The 24942-nt window shown below is 36.0% G+C and overlaps 1 protein-coding gene across 1 annotated transcript in view; it reads left to right on the top strand.

The window, feature by feature from the left end:
• The window catches only part of FSCB (fibrous sheath CABYR binding protein), a 358126-nt gene that overhangs the window by 319854 nt on the left and 13330 nt on the right, over window positions 1–24942 (top strand). The window contains 1 exon segment of the mRNA XM_082383832.1: window positions 799–24942. Within this exon segment, the coding sequence (XP_082239958.1) occupies window positions 24702–24942 (241 nt within the window). The 5' untranslated portion in view covers window positions 799–24701.

Below are 24942 nucleotides of genomic sequence, written 5' to 3' on the forward strand. Positions count from 1 at the left end.
GCTGTCCTGCCGCTAGGCTCATCAGAACCAATTTTTTTTAGATTCCATATATGTGTGTTAGCATACAGTATTTGTTTTTCTCTTTCTGACTTACTTCATTCTGTATGACAGACTCTAGGTCCACCCATCTCACTACAAACAACTCAATTTCTTTCTTTTTTTTTTTTAATAAATTTATTTTATTTTTGTCTGCGTTGGGTCTTTGTTGCTGCAGGTAGGCTTTCTCTAGTTGCAGGGAGCGCGGGCTACTCTTCGTTGCAGTGCGTGGGCTTCTCATTGCAGTGGCTTCTCTTGTTGTGGAGCATGGGCTCTAGGAACGCAGGCTTCAGTAGTTGTAGCACTCAGGCTCAGTAGTTGTGGCTTGCAGGCTCTAGAGCACAGGCTCAGTAGTTGCGGCGCACGGGCTCAGTTGCTTCACGACATGTGGGATTTTCCCAGACCAGGGCTTGAAGCCATGTCCCCTGAACTTGCAGGCAGATTCTTAACCACTGTGCTACCAGGGAAGTCCCAATTTCATTTCTTTTTATGGCTGAGTTATATTCCATTGTATATATGTGTCACATCTTCCTTACCCATTCATCTGTCAATGGACATTTAGGTTGCTTCCATGTCCTGGCTATTGTAAATAGAGCTGCAATGAACATTGTGGTACAAGACTCATTTTGAATTATGGTTTTCTCAGGGTATATGCCCAGTGGTGGGATTGCTGGGTCATATGGTAGTTCAATTTTTAGTTTTCTAAGGACTCCCCATACTGTTCTCCATAATGGCTATATCAATTTACATTCCCACCAACAGTGCAGGAGGGTTCCCTTTTCTCTACACCATCTCCAGCATTTATTGTTTGCAGATTTTTTGATGATGGCCATTCTGACAGGCGTGAGGTGATACTCACTGTGTGTGTTTTTTTTTTTTTAGCATCTTTATTGGAGTAAAATTGCTTTACAATGGTGTGTTAGTTACTGCTTTATAACAAAGTGAATCAGCTATACATATACATATATCCCCATATCTCTTCCCTCTTGCGTCTCCCTCCCTCCCACTCTCCCTATCCCACCCCTCTAGGTAGTCACAAAGCACTAGACTGATCTCTCTGTGCTATGTGGCTGCTTCCCACTAGCTATTGATTTTACATTTAGTAGTGTATATATGTCCATGCCACTCTCTCACTTTGTCCCAGCTTACCCTTCCCCCTCCCAGTGTCCTCAAGTCCATTCTCTGGTAGATCTTTGTCTTTATTCCCGTCCTGCCCCTAGGTTCTTCATAACCAATTTTTTTTTCAAATCCCATATATATGTGTTAGCATATGGTATTTGTTTTTCTCTTTCTGACTTACTTCACTCTGTATGATAGACTCTAGGTCCATCCACCTCACTACAAATAACTCAGTTTTGTTTCTTTTTATGGCTGTGTTATATTCCATTGTATATATGTGCCACATCTTCTTTATCCATTCATCTGTTGATGGATACTTAGGTTGCTTCCATGTCCTGGCTATTGTAAATAGAGCTGCAATGAACATTTTGGTACATGACTCTTTTTGAATTATGGTTTTCTCAGGGTATATGCCCAGTAGTGGGATTTCTGGGTCATATGGTAGTTCTATTTTTAGTTTTTTAGGAACCTCCATACTGTTCTCCATAGTGGCTGTATCAATTTACATTCCCACCGGCAGTGCAAGAGGGTTCTCTTTTCTCCACACCCTCTCCAGCATTTATTGCTGGCAGATTTTTGATGATGGCCATTCTGACCAGTGTGAGGTGATACCTCATTGTAGTTTTGATTTGCATTTCTCTAATGATTAGTGATGTTGAGCATCCTTTCATGTGTTTGTTGGCAATCTGTATATCTTTGGAGAAATGTCTATTTAGGTCTTCTGCCCATTATTGGATTGGGTTGTTTGTTTTTGTGATATTGAGCTGCATCAGCTGCTTGTATATTTTGGAGATTAATCCTTTGTCAGTTGCTTCATTTGCAAATATTTTCTCCCATTCTGAGGGTTGTCTTTGCGTCTTGTTTATGGTTTCCTTTGCTGTGCAAAAGCTTTTGAGTTTCATTAGGTCCCATTTGTTTATTTTTGTTTTTATTTCCATTTCTCTAGGAGGTGGGTCAAATAGGATCTTGCTGTGATTTATGTCATGGAGTGTTCTGCCTATGCTTTCTTCGAAGAGTTTTATGGTGTCTGGCCTTACATTTAGGTCTTTAATCCATTTTGAGTTTATTTTTGTGTATGGTGCCAGGAAGTGTTCTAATTTTATTCTTTTACATGTAGCTGTTCAGTTTTCCCAGCACCACTTTTTGAACAGACTGTCTTTTCTCCATTGTATATTCTTGCCTCCTTTGTCAAAGATAAGGTGACCCTATGGGCATGAGTTTTTCTCTGGGGCTTTCTATACTGGTCCGTTGATCTATATTTCTGCTTTTGTGCCAGTACCATAATGTCTTGATTACTGTAGCTTTGTAGTATAGTCTGAAGTAAGGGAGCCTGATTCCTCCAGCTCCGTTTTTTTTTCCTCAAGATTGCTCTGGCTACTCAGGATCTTTTGTGTTTCCATACAAATTGTGAAATTTTTTGTTCCAGTTCTGTGAAAAATGCCATTGGTAGCTTAATAGGCATCGCATTGTAGCTGTAGATTGCTTTGAGTAGTATAGTCATTTTCACAAGGTTGATTCTTCCAATCCAAGAACATGGTATATCTCTCCATCTGTTTCTATCGTCTTTGATTTCTTTCATCAGTGTCTTATAGTTTTCTGCATACAGGTCTTTTGTCTCCTTAGGTAGATTTATTCCTAGGTATTTTATTCTTTTTGTTGCAGTGGTAAATGGGAGTGTTTCCTTAATTTCTCTTTCAGATTTTTCATTGTTAGTGTATAGGAATGCAAGAGATTTCTGTGCATTAATTTTGTATCCTGCTACTTTACCAAATTCATTGATTAGCTCTAGTAGTTTTCTGGTAGCATCTTTAGGATTCTCTATGTATAATATCATGTCATCTGCAAACAGTGACAGTCTTACTTCTTTTCTAATATTGTTTCATTTTATTTCTTCTCCGATTGCTGTGGTTAAAACTTCCAAAACTATGTTGAATAACATTGGTGAGAGTGGGCACCCTTGTCTCTTTCCTGATCTTAGAGGAAATGGTTTCAGTTTTTTGCTATTGAGAATGATGTTGGCTGTGGGTTTGACATATATGGCCTCTATTGTGTTGAGGTAGGTTCCCTCTATGCCTACTTTCTGGAGAGTTTTTATCATATATGGGTGTTGAATTTTGTCAAAAGCTTTTTCTGCATCTATTGAGATGATCATATGGTTTTTCTCCTTCAATTTGTTAATATGGTGTATCACATTGATTAATTTGCATATATTGAAGAATCCTTGCATTCCTGGGGTAAACCACACTTGATCATGGTGTATGATCCTTTTAATGTGCTGTTGGATTCTGTTTGCTAATAGTTTGTTGAGGATTTTTGCATCTATGTTCATCAGTGGTATTGGCCTGTAGTTTTTTTTCTTTGTGACATCTTTGTCTGGTTTTGGTATCAGGGTGTTGGTAGCTTCATAGAATGAGTTGTGGATTGTTCCTCACTCTGCTATGTTTTGGAAGGGTTTGAGAAGGGTAGGTGTTAGCTCTTCTCTAAATGTTTGATACAATTCACCTGTGAAGCCGTCTGGTCCTGGGCCTTTGTTGGAAGATTTTTAATCACCATTTCAATTTCAGTGCTTGAGATTGGTGTGTTTATATTTTCTATTTCTTCCTGGTTCAGTCTTGGAATGTTGTACTTTTCTAAGAATTTGTCGATTTCTTCCACGTTGTCCATTTTATTGGCATATAGTTGCTTATAGTAGTCTCTAATGATCCTTTGTATTTCTGCAGTGTCAGCTGTTACTTCTCCTTTTTTATTTCTAATTCTGTTAATTTGAGTCTTCTCCCTTTTTTTCTTGATGAGTCTGCCTAATGGTTTATCAATTTTGTTTATCTTCTCAAAGAACCAGCTTTTAGTTTTATTGATCTTTGCTATAGTTTCCTTCATTTCTTTTTCATTTATTTCTGATTTGATCTTTATGATTTCTTTCCTCTGCTAACTTTGGGTTTTTTTGTTCTTCTTTCTCTAATTGCTTTAGGTGTAAGGTTAGGTGGTTTATTTGAGATTTTTCTTGTTTCTTGAGTTAGGATTGTATTGCTATAAACTTCCCTCTCAGAACTGCTTTTACTGCATCCCATAGGTTTTGGATCATCATGTTTTCATTGTCATTTGTTTCTAAGTGTTTTTTTGTTTCCTCTTTGATTTCTTCAGTGATCTCTTGGTTATCTAGTAGTGTATTGTTTAGCCTCCATGTGTATGACTTTTTTACAATTTTTTTTCCTGTAATTCATATCTTGTCTCATAGCATTGTGGTCAGAAAAGATACTTGATGTGATTTCAATTTTCTTAAATTTACTGAGCCTTGATTTGTGACCCAAGATATGATCTATCTTGGAGAATGTTCCATGTGCACTTGAGAAGAGAGTGTATTCTGTTGTTTTTGGATGGAATATTCTATAAATATCAATTAAGTCCATCTTCTTTAGTATCATTTAAAGCTTGTGTTTCCTTATTTATTTTCATTTTGGATGATCTGTCCATTGGTGTAAGTGGGGTGTTAAAGTCCCCTACTATTTTCTTGTTACCATCGATTTCCCCTTTTATGGCTGTTAGCGTTTGCCTTATGTATTGAAGCACTCCTATGATTGGTGCATAAATATTTACAATTGTTATATCTTCTTTTTGGATTGATCCATTGATCATTATGTAGTGTCCTTCTTTGTCTCTTGTAATAGTCTTTATTTTAAAGTCTATCTTGTCTGATATGAGAATTGCGACTCCAGCTTTCTTTTGATTTCCATTTGCATGGAATATCTTTTTCCATCCCCTCACTTTCAGTCTGTATGTGTCCCTACATCTGAAGTGGGTCTCTTGTCGACAGCATACATATGGGTCTTGTTTTTGTATCCATTCAGCCAGTCTATGTATTTTGGTTGGAGCTTTAATCCATTTACATTTAAGGTAATTATCAATATGTGTTTTCCTATTATCATTTTCTTAATCGTTTGCATTTGTTATTGTAGGTCTTTTCCTTCTCTTGTGTTTCCTACCTAGAGAAGTTCCTTTAGCATTTGTTGTAAAGCTGGTTTGGTGGTGCTGAATTCTCTTAGCTTTTGCTTGTCTGTGAAGGTTTTATTTTGTCCGTCAAATCTGAATGAGATCCTTGTTTCATAGAGTAATCTTGGTTGTAGTTTTTTCCCTTTCATAACTTTAAATATGACCTACCCCTGCTTTCTGGCTTGCAGAGTTTCTGTCGATAGATCAGCTGTTAACCTTATGGGGATTCCCTTGTATGTTTTTTTTTTTTTTTGCTTTTCCCTTGCTGCTTTTAATATTTTTTCTTTGAATTTAATTTTTGATAGTTTGATTAATATGTGTCTTGGTGTGTTTCTCCTTGGATTTATCCTGTATGGGACTCTCTGTGGTTCCTGTACTTGATTGACTATTTCCTTTCCCATGTTAGCGAAGTTTTTGACTATAATCTCTTCAAATATTTTCTCAAGACCCTTTGTATTTCTCTTCTTCTTCTGGGATCCCTATAATTCAAATGTTGGTGCATTTAATGTTGTCCCAGAGGTCTCTGAGACCGTCCTAAATTCTTTTCATTCTTTTGTCATTATTGTGTTCTGTGGCAATTATTTCCACTATTCTGTCTTCGAGGTCACTTACCCGTTCTTCTGCCTCAGTTATTCTGCTATTAATTCCTTGTAGAGTATTTTTAATTTCATTTATTTTGTTGTTCACCTGTGTTTGTTTACTCTTTAGTTCTTCTAGGTTCTTGTTAATGTTTCTTCTGTTTTTCCCATTCTATTTCCAATATTTTGGATCATCTTTACTATCATGTCTCTGAATTCTTTTTCAGGTAGACTGCCTATTTCCTCCTCATTTGTTTGGTCTGGTGGGTTTTTACCTTGTACCTTCATCTGTTGTGTATTTCTCTTCTCATTTTGTTTAACCTTCTGTGCTTGGTGTCTCCTTTTCACATGCTGCTCGTTCCTAGTTCCTTTTACTTCTGGTGCCTGTCCCCAGTTGAGGTTTGTTTGGTGGCTGGTGTAGGCTTCCTGGTGTGGGAGAATGTTGCCTGTGTTCTGGTGGATGGGGCAGGATCTTGTCCCTCTGGCGGGCAGGGCCACGTCTGGTGGTGTGTTTTGGGGTGTCTGTGAACTTAGTATGAGTTTAGGCAGCCTGTCTGCAAATGGGTGGAGTTGTCCTCCTATCTTGCTAGTTGTTTGGCCTGGGATGTCCTGCACTGGAGCTTGCTGGCCGTTGGGTGGAGCTGGGTCTTAGTGTTGAGATGGAGATCTTTGGGAGAGCTTTCGCTGATTAATATTACATGGGGCCAGTAGGTCTCTGGTCGTCCAATGTCCTGGACTTGGCTCTTACATCTTGGAGGCTCAGCCCAACTCCCGGATGGAGTACCAAGACCCTGCCAGCCACTCGGCATGGAAGTAAAGTAAGAAAAAAAAAAAAATCGAAGAGACAGAACCCCAAGACAAATGGTAAAAGCAAAGAAGCAAAACTCAACAGACGAAATCACACAAAGAAACACACACAGAGTCACAAAACGAAAGAAAATAAAAAGGAAGAGAGCAACCAAAGCAATAAGCAAACCCTCAAATGAAAACAGACACTAAAAAGTAAACTAAGATAAACATAAAATCCAAGCCAAATCAAATGCAGAAAGGAAACCCCAAGTCCACATTGCCCCTAAAGTCCACCACCTGAATTTTGGGAACACTCATTTTCTATTCAAGCATTCCATAGATGCAGTGTTTACCAAGCCAACTACGGGGATTTAATCTGCTGCTTCTGAGGCTGCATGGAGAGATTTCCCTTTCTCTTCTTTGTTCGCACAGCTTCTTGGGTTCAGCTTTGGTTTTTGCCCCACCTCTGCATTTAGGCCACCCTCAGGCATCTTTTCTCTGCCCAGACAAGAGGGGGTTAAAGCAACTGCTGATTAGGGCTCTCTTGCTCTCTCAGGCCAGGGAGAGGGAAGGGTATGATAGTCATAATTGGGATGTGGGGAATGTCTGTGGTGGCAGAGGCCAGTGTGAAGTTGCAACAGCCTGAGGCATGCGTGTGTTCTCCTAGGGAAGTTGGCCCTGGATCACAGGACCCTGGCAGTGGCGTGCTGCACAGGCTCCCAGGAGGGTGTTGGTAGTGACCTGTGCTTGCACACAGGATGCTTGGTGGCAACGGCAGCAGCGGTAGCGGTCCATGCCCGCCTCTGGGATCCGAGATGATAGTTGCGGCTTGCGCCCGTCTCTGTAGCTCTCTTAGGCGGTGCTCAGCCATCTGTGGGCACACGGAGCAGGAAACCCCTCTGCTTGCACACCCTGAAACAATGGTCTCTTGCCTCTTCAGCAGGTCCAGACTTTTTCCTGAACTCCCTCCTGGCTAGCTGTGGTGCACTAGCCCCCTTCAGTCTGTGTTCACGCAGCCAACCCCAGTCCTCTCCCTGGGGTCTGACCTCCGAAGCCAGAGCCTCAGCTCCTAGCCCCCACCTGCCCCGGTGGGTAAGCAGACAAGTGTCTCAGACTGGTGATTGCTGGTTGGCACCAATCCTCTGTGTGGGGATCTCTCCACTTTGCCCTCTGCCCCCCTGTTGCTGCGCTGTCCTCTGTGGCTCCGAAACTTCCCCCCACGCCACCCCCTGTCTTTGCCAGTGAAAGGGCTTCCTAGTGTGTGGAAACTTTTTCTCCTTCACAGCTCCCTTCCAGAGGCACAGGTCCCATCCTTATTGCTTTGTCTTTTTTTTCTTTTTTCTTTTGCCCTACCCAGGTTCATGGGGATTTTCTTGCCTTTTTCGAAGTCTGAGGTCTTCTGCCAGTGTTCAGTAGGTGTTCTGTAGGAGCTGTTCCATGTGTAGATTTTTTTTGATGTATTTGTGGGGAGGAAGGTGATCTCCACTTCTTACTCCTCTGCCATCTTGAAGGTCGACTGGTTAGTACTTTTTAGATTAGATTCTCTCTGTTCCAATAACTGGTATGGTTTCTGTCTCCTGACTGTTTCCTGACCAATACAAAATTGGTACCAAGAGTAGGATCAGGAAATAGAACCTCAAAAATGAGATTTGATGATTAGCCTGGTTGTACTTGAGCCTAACTGCAGTGCTGAGTTCTGTGCAAATTTGTAATGGGATGTTAGTAATCCATGGTGTGCAGTGGTATCAGGATTAATTAAATTTTCTTCTGCTGTTGATAGTGTTGAATGACTAATATTCAAGTGCATTGGTAGCTCCTGACCAATATGACAGTAATGATGACTACAAGTTTGTGGCAAGCGATGGCTTCCTTTGAATGCACAGGTATACTCCCAGAAGAAATTCAAGCTCAGATCTTTAAACTCTCAGCCAAAGTCATTATCTGAGAACCAGAGATCTTCTTATGAGAATCTTTTATTTCTTATAGCTCACTGAAAATCAGGCATAAAATTAAATTGTGCCAATTGCAGAAATACAACATAAGTTGCAATATTGCCAAATCTCTTATATGAAAGGGAATTGATTGGGAAGGAGTGAAACCTGGAAGCTTGGAGTGAGAACATCTGAGTGGATTTATCCTGAATATGAAGTATTAGTTAGTGGATATTTCCATGAAAACCAATAAAAATCAGGAAGAAAAAAATCACACTTTAAATAATTAATAGTGAAAGTACAGTATACTTCAATGTTCTTTAGGAGAGAGATCTCTTGTGTCAGTCCAAATGTCAAATTTTCTCTGCCCAACGAGTCACTGTAAATGAGAATATTTGAGTATGTCAACACTGAAAAATGGTGTCAGTGGGCTGTAGCAGTAGGAACTGTTACTGAAAGCTCTGTTGTCATTCATGGAGTCTGATGTGCTGTAGTAGCCAATCTGCTTGTCATCAGCAGCTGTCAGAATGCCTCCCTGCTTCACTGCTCACAACTACATGTGCAAAACTCCTAGTCTTGCTCCTGCTTTTAGTTACTGTTCTTCTGTTTTATACCATCTTCTAGTTCATTCTGAGTTGGAAGGGTGACAGTCTGAATCAGCTGCTTCATGTCTTGATGTAGACTAATACCCTAGTGAAGGAATTTTCTTTTGAAATAAATACATGATGGGGAGTTGAAATGTTGAGTTTATGGTAATATCAACCCATGAGAGAAGAATTATAGTGTAGTCATCGATCAGTAGTCTTTGGAATCAGAATAGTTTTGAATCTTGATTCAGGCACCCACTAGCTAGGTAACTTTGGGCAAGTTACCTAAACTAAAACTCAGTTCCTCCATCCATAAAATAGCAGCAATAATAATCAATTCATAGAATTTTGTGAGGGTTAAATGAAATAATGGAACACTCAGTATATTAGTCTCTTACTGATACTCTAACAAAGTACCACAAACTTAGTGCCTTACACAATACAACTTTATTCTTTTACAGTCCTGAAGATCAGAAGTCTGAAATGGGTATTACTAGGCTAAAATTAAGGTGTCAGCAGAGTTGTGTTGTTTCTGGAGGCTCTAGCAGAGAATCCATTTCCCTGCATTTTCTAGTTTCTAGAGGCCACCTACATTCTTTGGCTGATAGCTCCTTCTTCCACTTTGAAAGTCAGCAGCATAGCATCTTCAGATCTCTTTCTTGTCTGCCTCACTTTTTCACTTTAAAAGGACCCTTGTAATTATATTTGACCCACCCAAATAATCTAAGATACTCTCCATCTCAAGGTCAGATGATTAAAAACCTTAATTCCATCTGCAACCTTAATTCTCTTTTGCCAGGTAAGCTAACATATTCACAGGTCTGGATATTAGGATGTAGATATCATTGGGAGGCCATTCTTCTTCTTACCTCACTCAATAAATATTATTAAACAACTAATGCATATGAAGTACTTAGCACAGTGCCTGGCACCTGGTAGGTCATTAATAGAGATATTATTCTTCAGGACCATTCAAAGTTCTTCAAACACTTTAGATTAAAAAAAGAAAAACAACCACAAGCAATCTGGGGGAACTTAAGCAAATGGTGACTAGTGTATAGATAAACCAATTCTTTGTTGGAAGAGGAAAGGGTTAGTCACCTACTGACTCTCACTGTGGTCCGTCTTGTCCTCTCTGCCTCTCCAAGCATTCTCAAAATCATATCACACGAGAGAGCCCCATATCTTTGAAACTTCTTTTTTCAATCATAAAATATGTTGGCATTCTTTAAAGTTCTACCAGGTGTTCTGATGTCACTAATATCTATCTGGTTAAATATAAAAGTTAAACATTTATTTCATGACCATTCAGAAAAATTGTCAGTATTATTAATCATGCAACTTAATATTGTTGAGGATATTTGTTTAAACTGAGAAATTGCTCTCTGACAAAAATGTCATTGGTCTGGAAATTATTTTTTCCCTAGTGTCTATTCTTTTTACTGTTATATGTTAGAAACTTACATTTTGGTTCAATATTTTTAATGATATATAAAAACACAGATTATTAGAGGCTTCAGTGTGTTAGCGTATTTTTGGATAATGTTCTTTGATGAGATTAAACCTTTACAAAATTGTGAAAGAAGTAGTTTATTTTCAGTATCATCCATCTGCTTTTACCTTGTGTCACCTATTTCCCCCTTTTTAAAGATATCTAAGGCCTACATGTTTTCTTCCTTCTTTCTACTACCAAGGTCTGTTCTGAAAAAAAAGAAAACCCACCAAAAATCTCATTTATAAGTTTATTGTAAAATTAAATCAATGTTTTTCTTCTCTGAAGGATATTTTCCTGTTAGATTGAATTTTTTGTTATGAAATATCTTTGCCTCTTTTTAAAGAAACTTTCAGAAGCAGAGTTAGGGAAGGCATTTGTATTTACAAGCACATGAATATGTAGAATTAAACCACCGTACAGGTATGTATACATTTTCTGACTTAACCTGAATCCAATCCCATTTTTAGAAATTTAGACATTTCTATCTTTGCTTTGGTGCAAAATCAGTATTCAGTTTGTATCAATATACTTGATTTCAGTTAATGCCTGCTTGAAATCTCTGGTACAGGTTGAGCCTGTTTTGGTTTGATATCTCTTAATTGACTTGGCAGTCACTTTAAAGCTACCATTGTAAATAATTGTTTTACATAGCTCTTTAAAAAAAATAGAACACAAAACAGAAAGGTGTGGTATAGCTGCTTGTTTGCATGATTGAAGCAGAAAACATATTTAGAGTTGAGATGATGCTTTCCAGTTTTTCTAAATGCATCATCCAAATTTTCTCTTGTGCTCTGTGGGCTTCATGCTTAGTTGAAGCCATCTAGTCATGCATTGAATGTGCTGTAGCATAATGTCCTGTCGAAATCCAGGGGAGGAGGGATCCCATTTCCTCAGCCTACCTTTTATTGCTGTCAGTGGTTTCCAGTGTGACTCTTTATGCCAAGTAGTTAGAAACAATGTTATCATCAGAGAACAGTGTGTGGGTTTTAATGCCTTGTAATGCTAGAGCTGACAAGTCATACTTTTAGAATGAATCTCCAGAGTCATATGCTATGCTCCATTTGTGTACACAGTAGCCTCTGTTTTGTCCACAGAGAGCTTTGACCTTTCAACAAGAGCTGAGCATGTCCAACACAAGGAGTTATGTTCTTCAGCTGAGTTAGAACTTTAGTTCTTTATAAGTTCAACCCTTTAAACAAAGGATTATTTCAAATGTCTTCATTTTTTCAGGATGTACTTTTTCTCAGCTGTTCTAATGCTACTTTTGTTATGTGTTTATTAGGTTGTATACTTTCAGGGACAGCCACTGTGGGGATTTTTTTGACCTACTTGACACCGTTGGGCTATTTGAAGCAAGCAAGTTCTGGAAGTTACTTGGGAGTTGCTTTTCCTGTGGGCAAAATAGTCAAGGAGCACTCGAGTTCTGAGGGTCAGATATAGTTTGGAGAAAAGTCAGCCACACCTCAGATCTTACCACTCTTTTGCAAAGACTCTGGTCTGAGCTGGGCCTCTATCACTTTCTCTTCAAGTGAAGGTTTTGTAGGGCACAGAGACAAGCAGATGGGTTTATTTTGGACAGGGCATCAGATATTTCACAAGTAGAATTTAGTTCACACTCTTTTTCTAGAAACTTCTGGTGGGTATATTTATGGAAATGATCTGCAGTAATCCAAGATCTAAAGTCAGAATGGATAGAAGGGATACTTGTATCCTTTTAAAGTTCTTTCTCAGCAAGTTCATAATTTGTCCCTGGAGGATATTTCTAAGCATATTTTTCTTAGCATGTTTAAAAACTTTGGTCTTCTTTTTCTAATAAAGAATTTTTAATAGCCTTTCAAATAGCTGAATTTGCATTTTTACTAGTTTCTGCTTGAGCATTTCTGTCTCTGTATAATTAGAATATTTCAAAGTAGAACTTATGTGTACTTTTTTGTATTTCTGTGAAAATGATGCTCTATTTTAACTATATAATGTTAAATAAACATTTTAAAAAGTAGTGATAGACTAAATAGAAATTTTTATTCAAACTGCTATACATGGAACAATTAATTATTTAAACAGGCTCATATATCATTTTCCTAAGGAGTGAGTGAAGTTAGGAGGAGCCCAATAAGTTACCCACACAGGTATGAAAATTTTCACTAATAGGATTTGACTAACTCTTACATGCTCTAGATCTGGAGAGGTGATATTTTAGATTTAGAGGTGATCTGGAGAGGTAACTTAATGTTTTATTATATTTCATTTTGTCATATTTTTTATATATGTTGGGTTTAATTCCCTTAAGTTCTGTTTGTAGTTAATTGTCTCAGGAGAAGAGTGAAAGAGAGCAAATGTTAAGCCTGGATAGGAATTGTAAATCTTTAGATTAAAAAAAGGAATACTAAGACCTTATATTGACCAGTAATTGCTGGCTACAAGAATGTTATAGTCTTCTGTGTTAGCAAAAAGTTTTTCACTAAACAAAAAAATATATTTTTAATTTTTAAAATTAAATAATTAAATTTCTATTACATTTTTATTCTGATGTAGTAACTTTTGGGGTTGGCCCAAGGAGCAGAACCAATTTCTGGTGAAGAAATTACTGTGTAACAAGTTGAGCCCTGCTTGGTCAAGGGTGGGACTACTGGGTGTACATCCTACATTTTCCACACAACTCAAATCTTTTGTAAAAGAGATTAACATGTGGCCCAGTAGCAACTATATCATGGCCACAAAGGAATTACTACTCTCCTCTCCATTGCTAAATTGTATCCATCCCAAAGGAGAATTCCTGGATCGCTGTAGTAGGACTAGGGAAGGGAATAAGGGAGATGACTTTTGTCACTAAAACCCCTCCCTCTGACCCACATAATGTAGCCTATTTATTAAGAGCTTGATTGTTAATATAACCAATACTTAATTCGATTTTCCTGTGTGAGTGGACTAAGAAGAATTGGCATTAACTGCTTTCACATCTCCTTTATTTCTTTAGCTAAACTTGGGTATGATCTAAAACAAATTACCATTTATCAGAAATATTTAGAGAAAGCAGTGTTTTGGTAGCTATACATTCTTATTATTCAGGATTTATAATTTAAACATTTAAACCACATACCGCATAATGATTTCAAACTTTATGATATAATAACATCCTCAGATCCCTAAATTTATAGATATATGTATCATTCTTCACAGGAAAATACAAAATTTAGGTAATTTCAGTAGAGTTTAATAAGGGGACTAATTATAAAAGTCTGGGCAGAGTATAAGGGAAATCATGAAGGATAGGGAAATCATGAAGCAGTAACGTTACTATCCCTAAGATGAATGGGGCAGGGGAAATTTTAGTGAAGAGAGAGACAGTGAGGGAGAGAGGGGGAGAGAGGGGGAGAGAGAGAGAGCAAGAGAGACAGAGACAGAGAGACAGAGGGAAAGAAAGAGAGGGTGGGAGAGAGCTATATGAAGAGAGCTATATGCAAAGGATCTTATAGGATCTGTGACCTTTGGCAGAGAGACTCAGTCAGCTCCAAGCAACTCTTCAGTGAAGGAGCTAGGGGAATCTCACTCTTCTATCTCCTTCAGATCTCCTGCCAAGTGTACTCCATTTGCTGAATGCAACCAAATTTAAAAAAGCAAGGTTACCCATTGTTGCAGTCCATTTGGGCCAGGCTCCTGGGATACAATGTAGGGTAAAAGAATGAAGAGAAGATCTAGAATGGCAAACAAAAGACATCAGAATTATATGTAATTTAAAATTTGAAGATTCAGAAGACATAAATATTTCTGAATGTTTGTGAAAAATCAGCATGACCATTGATTACCTCTGTATAATAGTCTGTGTACTAACTCACTGATATATTCTGGAAATTTCTTTATTGAATTAATCATGTATTTTTTATATATAGCTATATAAATATATATCTTGATTGGCATCTTGTTATAAAAGTAAAGGATTGCAAAAACCTCCACAGAAAAGACCACTATCCTTCTACCCCAATCACTAGTCATTTATATTTACAGTTGCTAGGTGTTTCCTCTAGTAAAATAATAAAGACAAAAATAATGTCTTAAAAGATCAAACCTGACCTATATACAGTATGTCTTTTTACCATAAACACTTAATAGAAAGATGAGTGAGGCAAAAATAGTTCAACAGCTTCTGATTAAACAAGGGTTACCAGAATAAGGCATTGCAGTCTGCACCTACAATGGAACACTTTTTAATCTGAGATATTTTGAGAACATTGTGGCCAAAATATCTCACAATGCTTCATATCCTTGATATGTTTTGCCACAATCCATACTGAACTTTCCCTGTATAATCTATTCTTTTACTTCTTCAAGGCAAAATATTGTACTAAACAAAGTTAAACAGGTAAGGAAGACTTTACTCAAGGCTATTGGAATAGAGGTGAGAGACCAAAAATGCTGTCTGAACTCAACCCCACTGAAACAACGGGCTGGATAATTTTTAAGAGATTGGTTGGGTGAATTTTAGGCCATCTATGATTCTTAAATCTTCATGACAGGGGATAGTTTTACAACTTGGAGCAAGGCACCCACTGCTCACTAAAGCTAGACTACTACCCTCCCATGGAAACTAAAAGAGGCACTATCTTCTTTGAGGAATACATTAAAAAAGGATGGCTCCCAGGCCCTTGAGAAAGACAGCACTGAATTGTAAAACTGGCAAGAGTCTTTAAAAGATTTACATTTCAAAGAGGCAGGGGAAATTTTTTCAAAGTTTTCTAAAGAAACTACTCTAAGAAATTGGAGGTCAGAAACTTAGAGTCAGGAGGAAACTTGTATAAAATTTAGTCTAGCTGAGGGGAACATTAAGGCCATCTTGGTCATACACTTTTGACTTGTCTCCTCTTTTAATATTTCTTTGATCCCATCCAGTTCAATCCCTTTACTTTGTGCATTTCTCTACCCACCCCCCGCCATGAAAACTTCCATACGTTGTCAATATTTTGATAGCCTGCTACATCCATTTCTTTGCTTTAACTGATGATGTAACTTTCCTTGTAACCGTCTTTAATGGAGGCCCCTTGTTTCCTCAAATCACAAGCACCTTGGGATGGGGAGGAGGAGCCATGACTGCTTCGATCCTTCCCTTAACTGTTATACAAAATGTATTCACTTATTAACGATCTTACTAACAGACTGTGGCAATATCTATTGCTTCTCGTCCCTGTGCTTGATCGACTTCCTTAATACTTCTGAAAATTCACTGAAATCATTGGCTTCAGACTTGGAGTTATTGTCCTCATTCCTTGTACTTGGGTCACTCAATGTTAAATTTCAATGTCTAACCTCAAAATTCCTTGAATTCCTCAAATTTAGAGACTTGCACCTTATTTCTACCCCAATCATATCCTTGGCTTTATTTGTAAGCCAACATTACTTTGCCTTTTTTAATCTTAAATTATAGCTTCCCACCCTCTCACCACCTGTTCCTATCTTTTCCATTTTCTCATTCCTTTGCTCCCACTACGCTTGTTCATTGAGCTTCAATCCCTAGTCCCTTTTATTTTTTCCTTACACCTCAGTTTATACCTGTCTTAACTTCCTATCATATCTGGCCTTAGGTTGTAGTTAACCACTTTGATCCTTTTCACTCTTTGCTCCACTACCCTAGCAAACCCAAAAAACTTGCATCAATCAAACTCTTACTCTTCTATGAATCTGTGCATAGGTTGCTGAACACAGTTGAAAAACTTTTAACATATCTTGGCTATTGTGAATAATGCTGAAATGAACATGGGAATGTAGATATCTCTTCAAGGTAGTAATTTCATTTCCTTTGGATATATCCAGAAGTGAGATTACTGGATCATATGGTAATTCTATTTTTAATTTCTTGAGGAACCTCAATATTATTTTCATAATGGCTGTATCAGTTTACAGTCCCACCAACAGTGTGAAAGAGTTCCCTTTTCTCCATGTCCTCTCCAGCATTTGCTATCTCTTGTCTTTTTGAGAATAGACATCCTAACAGGTATAAGGTAACGTCTCACTGTGCTTTTTATTTGCATTTCGCTGATGATAAGTTGTTTTTTAAAAAATTGAAGTGTAGTTGATTTACAATGTTGTATTAGTTACAGGTGTATGACAAAGTGATTCAGTTATACATATATATATATATATATATATATACATATATATATTTATATTCTTTTTCAGCTTCTTTTCCCTTATGGGTTATTACAAAATATTGAGTATAGTTCCCTGTATTGTACAGTAGGTCCTTGTTGGTTGTCTATGTTATATATAGTAGTGTGTATACGTTAATCCCACATTTATCCCTCTCCCTTTCCCCTTTGGTAACCATAAGTTTGTTTTCTATGTCTGTGGGTATATTTCTGTATTCTAAGTTCACTTGTATAATTTTTTTTTTTAGATTCCACATGTAAGTGATATCATATGGTATTTGTCTTTCTCTGTATGACTTACTTCACTTAGTATGATAATGTCTAGTCCATCCATGTTGCTACAAATGGCATTATTTCATTTTTTTATGGATGAGTAATATTCCATTGTATATATATATAATGGAATATATATATATATATATATATATATATATATATATATATATATATATATATATATATATACACACACATATATATACACACATATACACACTACATCTTCTTTATCTATCCATCTGTTGATGGACATTTAGGTTGCCTCCATGTTTTGGCTATTGTAAACACTGAAGTGCATGTATCTTTTTGAATTATGGTTTTCTCTGGATATATGCCTAGGTGCGAGATTGTAAGATCATATGGTAGCTCTATTTTTAGTTTTTTAAGGAACCTCTATACTGTTCTCCATAGTGGCTATATCAATTTACATTCCCACCAACAGTGTAGGAGGGTTCCTTTTTCTCCACACCCTCTCCAGCATTTATTATTTGTAGACTTTTTGATGATGGCCATTCTGACTGGGGTGTGAGGTGATACCTCATTGTAGTTTTGATTTGCATTTCTCTATAATTAGTGACACTGGGCATCTTCTCATGTGCCTTTTGGCCATCTCTATGTCTTCTTTGGAGAAATGTCTATTTAGAGCTTCTGCCCATTTTTTGATTGGGTTGCTTATTTTCTTGATATTGAGCTGCATGAGCTGTTTATATATTTTGGAGATTAATCCCTTGTTGGTCTTATCATTTGCAAATATTTTCTCCCATTCTGTAAGTTGTCTCTTCACTTTGTTTATGGTTTCCTTTGCTGTGCAAAAGCTTTTAAGTTTAATTAGGCCCCATTTGTTTATTTTTGTTTTCATTTCCATTACTCTAGGAGATGGATCCAAAAGATACTGCTTACCTGTTGACCATGTGTATGTCCTGTCCGGAAAAATGTTATTCAGGTCCTTTGCTCTCATTTAATTGGGTTATTTTTGTTTGTTTGTTTTTTGTTTTTTTGCTACTAAGTTATATGTGTTCTTTACATAATTTTAATATTAATCCCTGATTCAATAAACTGTTTGCATACATTTTTTCCCATTCCATAGGTCACCTTTTCACTTTATTGATGGCTTCTTTTGCTGTGTAGAAGCTTTTTAATTTGATGTGGCTCCACCTGTTTATTTTTGCATTTTTTGCTTTTGCTTTTGGTGTCAAATCCAAAAAACTCATTGCCAAACCAAAGTCAAGGATCTTGATCTCCATGTTTTCTTCTAGGAGTTTCATGGTTTCAGGTCTTATGTTCATCTTTAATCTATTTTGAGTTAATTTTTGTGAGTGTAATTTTGGAAGATAGGGGTCCAATTTTTTTTTTTTTGCATGTGAATATTTAGTTTTTCCAACACCACTTATTAAAGAGACTACCCTTTCCCCACTGTGTATTCTTGGTGCCTTGTCAAAAATTAACTGATCATATATCTTTAGGCTTATTTCTGGGCTCTCTCTTCTGCTCCATTAATCTATTTATCTTTTTTTATGTCAATCCCACAGTGTTTGATTACTATGGCTTTTTAGTATAGATTGAAATCATGATGTTTGACACCTCCACCTCTGTTCTTTCTTAAGAGTGCTTTGGCTATTTCGGGTCTTTTGTGGTTCCAAATGAATTTTAGGATTGTTTTTTATATTTCCATGAAAAATGCCATTGGAATTTTTATAAGGATTGCATTGAAGCTATAGATGGCCTTGTGTGGTATAAACATTTTAACAATATTAATTCTTCTAGTCTGTGAACATGGAATGTCTTTCCATTTATTTGTGCCTTCTTAAATTTCTTTCATCAACTCCTTATAGTTTTCAGTGTACAGATCTTTCACCTCTTTGGTTAAATTTATTCCTAAGTATATTATTGTTGATGCAATTATAAAAAGGGATTATCTTCTTAATTTCACTTTCTAATAGTTATCATATAAGAATGCAACTGATTTCTGTATGTTGATTTTTCTTCATTCTGAAACTTTCCTGAATTTTTAAATTAGTTTTAACAGGGTTTTTTTGGTGGCAGCTTTAGGGTTTTATATATAAAATATGTCATCTGCAGAGACAGAGACAGTTTTATTTCCTCTTTTCCAATTTGAATGCTGTTTATTTCTTTTTCTTGTTTAATTGCTTTGACTAGTACTTCCAGTACTATGTTGAATAGAAGTGGTGACAGTGAGCATCCTTGTCTTTTTCCTGATATTAGAACAACTTTAGCTTTTTACTGTTGAATATATTATTAGCTTCATATATGGCCTTTATAATATTGAGGTATTTTTCATCTATACCTAATTTGTTGAGTGCTTTTATCATGGAAATATGTTTTGTTAAATTTTTCTGTTGTTGTCTTTAAATGTTTTTCTGCATCTTTATCCTTCATTTTGTTAGTGTGCTGTATCACGTTTCTTGATTTGCATGTGTTGAACCATCCTTGCATTCCAGAGATGAATGCCATTTGATCATGGTGTATTATCCTTTTCACGTGCTGTTGAATTCAGTTTGCTAATATTTTGTTAAGAATTTTTGCTTGTATGTTCATCAGGGATATTGGCCTGTAATTTTCATTTCCTATAGGGGCCTTGACAAGCTTTGGTGATAGGGTTATACTGGCCTCATAAAAATAAACTTGGAATTGTTCTCCTGTCTTAAATTTTTGGGAAGACTTTGAGAGAATTGATATTAATTCCCTTTTAAATGTTTGACAGAATTCACCAGTGAAGCCATCTAGTTCTGGGCTTTTCTCTGTTTGGAGGTTTTTAATTACCGATTCAATCTCCTTATCTGTTCAGATTTTCTGTTTCTTCATGATTCAGTCCTGGTAGGTTTTATTTTTCTAGTAATCTAGTCATTTCTTCTGAGTTATCCAATTTGTTGGTGTAAAATTATTTATAGTAGTCTCTTATGATCCTTAGTATTTCTATGTATAAGTTGTAATGTCTCCCCTTTTATTTCAGATTTTATTTGAATCTTCTCTTTTTTCTCAGCCTAGCTAGAAGTTTGTCACTTTTGTTTATCTTTTAAAAAAATCTTCTCTTAGTTTCATTAATTTTTTCTATTGTCTTTCTAGTCTTTATTTCTGCTCTGATCTTCCTTATTTTCTTTCTTCTGCTATCTTCGTATTTATTATTCTGTTACTAGTTGTTGAGGTGTAAAGTTAGGTTGTTTGAGATCTTCCTTTTTTGATATAGGTGTTTATTGCTATATATTTCCCCCTTGGAATTGCTTTTGTTGCATCCCATAATTTTGGTATGTTGTATTTCCATTTTTATTTGTCTCAAGATATTCTTAATCTCCCTTTTGATTTCTTCTTTGACCCATAGGTTGTTCAGTAGTATGATATTTAACTTCCATATATTTGTGAATTTTGCTGTTATCTTCTTGTACTTGATTTCTAATTTCATACCATTGTGGTTAGAAAAGATGCTTGATATCATTTTAATTTTCATAAATTTTTAAAGACTAGTTTTGTTAGATAACATATGATCTCTCTTGGAGAATGTTCCAAGTATGCTTGAGGAGAATGTTTATTTTGCTGCTGTTGGAAGGAATGTTTATATATGTCTGTTAGGTCTATCTGTTCAAAAGTGTAATTTAATTCCAATGTTTTCTTATTAATTTTCTATCTGATTATCTACCCACTAATGAAAGTGATATAATTAAGTTCCCTACTATTATTGTATTGTTGTCTACTCATCCCTTCAAATCTCTTAATATTTGCTTTTTATATTTAGGTGCTCTGATATTAGGTGCATAAGTATTTACAATGGTTATGTCCAAAATAACAATACTTCATAGAGTCTTTAAATCAGTGCACCATCAGGCTGCTATCTATTTCTTCAAGCACATCTCATAAATGATTTACTTTGTTTGCTTTGCCTTTCCTCTTGCTACAGCAGATTTCTTATAGTTCCTAAAACATGGCATTTCTTCCTACTGTTACTCCTTTGGATACTTTCTCAATTAGATGCTATCTACTATAAACCCCTTCTGGCCCTATTACTCTAGGTAAAGTATATTCCCTATTCACTAATTAATATTATTTTCACAAATTTTTTACTTATTTATTTAGTTTCTCCCACTAGACTGTGAGAGTCATAAAGACAGGAAACAATGTCTTTTTGTATTCTATTGTTTCCCTAACATGTAGGAATTGTCCCTGGAATAGATAGGTGTTCAGTAAATATTTCTTGAGGGAATAAATATTTCTAAAAATTAAATTTCTTGGAAGCAGAATTGTTGGCACATGGTATGCATGTTTCAGGAACTTTTGATATTTACTTTCAAATTCTCCAGAATAAAGATTGTATCAAGTTAAACTCCTGTCAGTAATGTAGGAGACCATCCATTTAATAATACTCTTATTTTTTTTTAAGGGAGGGGAGATTACCTTTAAAATAATCTTTGCTAATTTTACATTGATATTATTTTAATTTTAATTTTGAAGTAAAGTGGATCTCTTTTATATATTTATTGGTCAGTTATTTTTCCTCTATAAGTTTTCTATCCATGTTCTTAAAATTTTTTCTATTGTGTTATTTTTATATTGATTTTCTAAAATCTTTTAGTGTATTAAGTATAGCTCTTTGTCTATGTGATATTTTACACTTATTTTTTCTTTTTTTAACTGCAATTTTTAAACTTTATAATTCACAGAAATTTTAGTGTTTTATCACTTCTATTTCCCACCCTTCCACTGAAATTGTTCTTTCTCAAATTACCAATGACCTTGTAGTTGTCATAGCCAATGGACATTTTTCAGACTTCATCTTATTTGATCTAGTCAGTTTAGAGCAAAACAATATAGGTCACAGTTTAGATATTTAGTCTACGTTGATTTGAAATATCTCTGCTATCTCTAAATCATAGCTTTCAAAGTCATTATAATTATAAATGAAATTAAGTACCAGTCAGCAAATTTGTTTTTGGTAAAATTAAATGCAAGTTATCAGAGAGAGGCCTTTCAGCAAATCCCTCTGGTTTTATGATTGTAGAAATAGGTCAAACATTGTATGAAACTAAATGCCAAACCTGAGTCAGAAATAAAGAAATTAGTCCTAGAGATTGAGAGAGTCAGAACTACAGCATGTCAGGTGGGAGTAAAAAACATGGGGCTCTGAAATGTTGTATTGTTTTCCTCGGGCTGCCATAAGAAAGTACCACAAACTAGGTTAAAACAACAGAAATGTATTCTAGTTCTAGAGGCTTAAAACCTCCAGATCAAGGCATTAGCAAGGTTATACTCCCTCCAAAGCCTCTAAATGAGGATCCTTCATTGTCTCTTTCAGCTTCTGGTAGCCCTAGGTGTTCATTGCTTTGTGGCAGCATAACTCTAATCTCAGACTCCATCTTCATATGGCCATCTTCCCTATGTGTCTTTTTGTGTCCAAAGTTTCCTCTTTTTAGGATACTATCTTACCCTGATTACATTTGCAAAGACCCTGTTTCCAAATAAGGTTACATTCAGAGGTACTGCAGGTTAGGACTTCAACATATCTTTTGGGGATACAGAATTGATCCCACAACAGATGTGAACAAAGTAAAGGGGAGAGAGCTGAATCATGTGAGATTTCCTAAACAAAGGTTAAAACACCTAACCCAAAATTGATCAGATAGATTGAATAATGTAATTGTTGGTTAGATTAGTGGGAAAAAAGGAGCATTTCTGGATCTTAAAAAATATGATGAGAAATTACTCTATGAGGTCTCTCATAATTCTATTTGGGATATCAAGTAAATTTTTAATTGATTGATTATTTAGGAATGCTAATTTGCCTCTGTGAATAAGCTAGTAGCAATAGGCTATTTACTTTGATAGTTTGGTGTGTAATTAAGAAAGATCAAGTTCTTATTTCTTGGAGGGGAAAACAAAAATAGCAAGAATTGGAAAATGAGTTTATGTCTATGGAAAAGTTGGCAAAATCTTATTTAAGTTAAAGCATCAAAATTAATGCAGTACATGCAATGTTATATTAACCCAATTATGACAATGTTGGTTTGACATTTATTTCTTCTTATGAGTTGGCCCAAAATAGACTTTGAAGATACCACATAATAGACTTTGAAGATACCACATAACATCAGAAACTTGATTGCAAAGTACACATACAATGTTTGACAGATACAATTGAGAGGAACACCAGACCACAAAGTGGTTGATAAACAACCTAGGTTTCAAACTACAGCAGGCCTGATGAAAACTTATGCCAATACTTTTGTAAAATGACTATTGTTTTACTTCACTTTATTAAATCTTAGAAAGATAAAACATAGTGGAGCAGAATAGACAAAAATGAAAGGAGAGCAAGTGGAGATGTAGGACAAGCAGTATGGTTTCTAATCACATTCCTCCAATTACACCCAACAAATATTCACCTATCCCTGCATAGAGATAGAGGATGCTTTAGGGGCTGGGTCAACGAATGTGTAAAGTGCTTATTTATTTGGCTAAGATTACCTAACTACAATTATGACTAATGCATGTCAAACAAAGGGAATTATTCAATGACACTTTTATATTTCATGGGGACAATAAAGTATAAAGAAATTTAAAAATATTCCTAGGTTAATGAAGTCATAATAATTGTTTAGGTATGTTTATTATATTGTCTCTTGTGACTACATTTTTTAAAGGCTATTTTCTCTTTAACTGTCCTTAGACTAAAGGAATATGTTTTTGCACATCTTTTGACCAATCTCCATCTCTCTAGTAAAATTTTTGTGTGATGTATGTTAAAGATTTTTTTTTAGATTTTAAATCTATTATAATTCCATTTGCAGTCTGCTTAACTGGGATTCCTCTTTTTCAAACCTTCAATTAAAAGTTTTCATCTTCACTGGGGAATTCATTCCCATGTGGTTATTCACAGAGTATATAGTGACTGCATCAAAAAATGCATTTTATTTCACTTGACATATATTTACACTCGATATTCTTTTATTTGACAAACTTTGGGTGGAACTATTTTCTGAAATAGTTGAAAATTAAAATATCTCAAGTTGTTTGAGAACGCAAACATGCCATATATATATACACACATTGATAGTAGGCTCTTGTGGTTACTGAATACTAAGGACATAAGAAAGGAACTTACATGGGTATGGACCTCAGAACTCAAGTTTTTCAAACAATATTAACTTTCCATCATATTATATAAACATATATTGATAGAACACTGCCACACATACGTTACCAGTTGTTTTCTCCAACAATTGAAAATAGGCTGCAGAATTCTGAATTCAGCATTATAACGGTCTTTGACAGTAGGATGAAATGGACAGAATTGAAAGTTCAAAAGCATCAACTCCAACTACAAGAAAGCAGCATTACTGGAGTTTACTTCATATTCCTCTGCTAGACAAACGCTTTTTTCAACTTGCTGTTTCAAACTGTAGATCTCTCACTTGTAGCCAGCATCCATGAGTGTTTACCAGGTTAAAAAGTTCTGGGTATACCATTGACGGAACCTTGTAGGGACAATTGGCAGTGATGTCATAGACCCGTAGGGAAATTTCTAGAAGTTATATTTAGTCATACCAGAGACTAAACAGGAAAGATGCTTAATAAGTGAGGTGGGATCCAACAAGAGTGTAGTACAGAATGCAATAATTTATGAATTAATTTTTCTGAGGTAGCTCAACAGAACAACACTTAATGAGGAAGGCAAAGGCTTAACTATCTGGTAAATTTGTCATTCTTGATGATTAATTACTGAAGATTGATAAGTTTGAATTCTACCAGTCTTAGAAATGGAAGAAAGTTATGAATCTGATCACCGTATCTCAGCAGGGAGGCAAGAAATTCGAAAGAGAAGCCGACCCAGCCAACCAATGGTAGATAAATCCCAGCAGACTGAAGTGACAGAGAAAAAGAAACAATTGTCTATACCACAATCATCTGTTCCCAAAAGTACCCTTAGTATTGGTAATATTCCTGGAAGCAAATTCAACTATGAATGTCATAGAGTATCTTCTCAACTTCAGCAAACTT

The sequence above is a fragment of the Balaenoptera borealis genome, assembly GCF_965194805.1.
Source record: "Balaenoptera borealis genome assembly, chromosome: 3".
In the NCBI taxonomy this organism is placed as follows: Eukaryota; Metazoa; Chordata; class Mammalia; order Artiodactyla; family Balaenopteridae; genus Balaenoptera; species Balaenoptera borealis.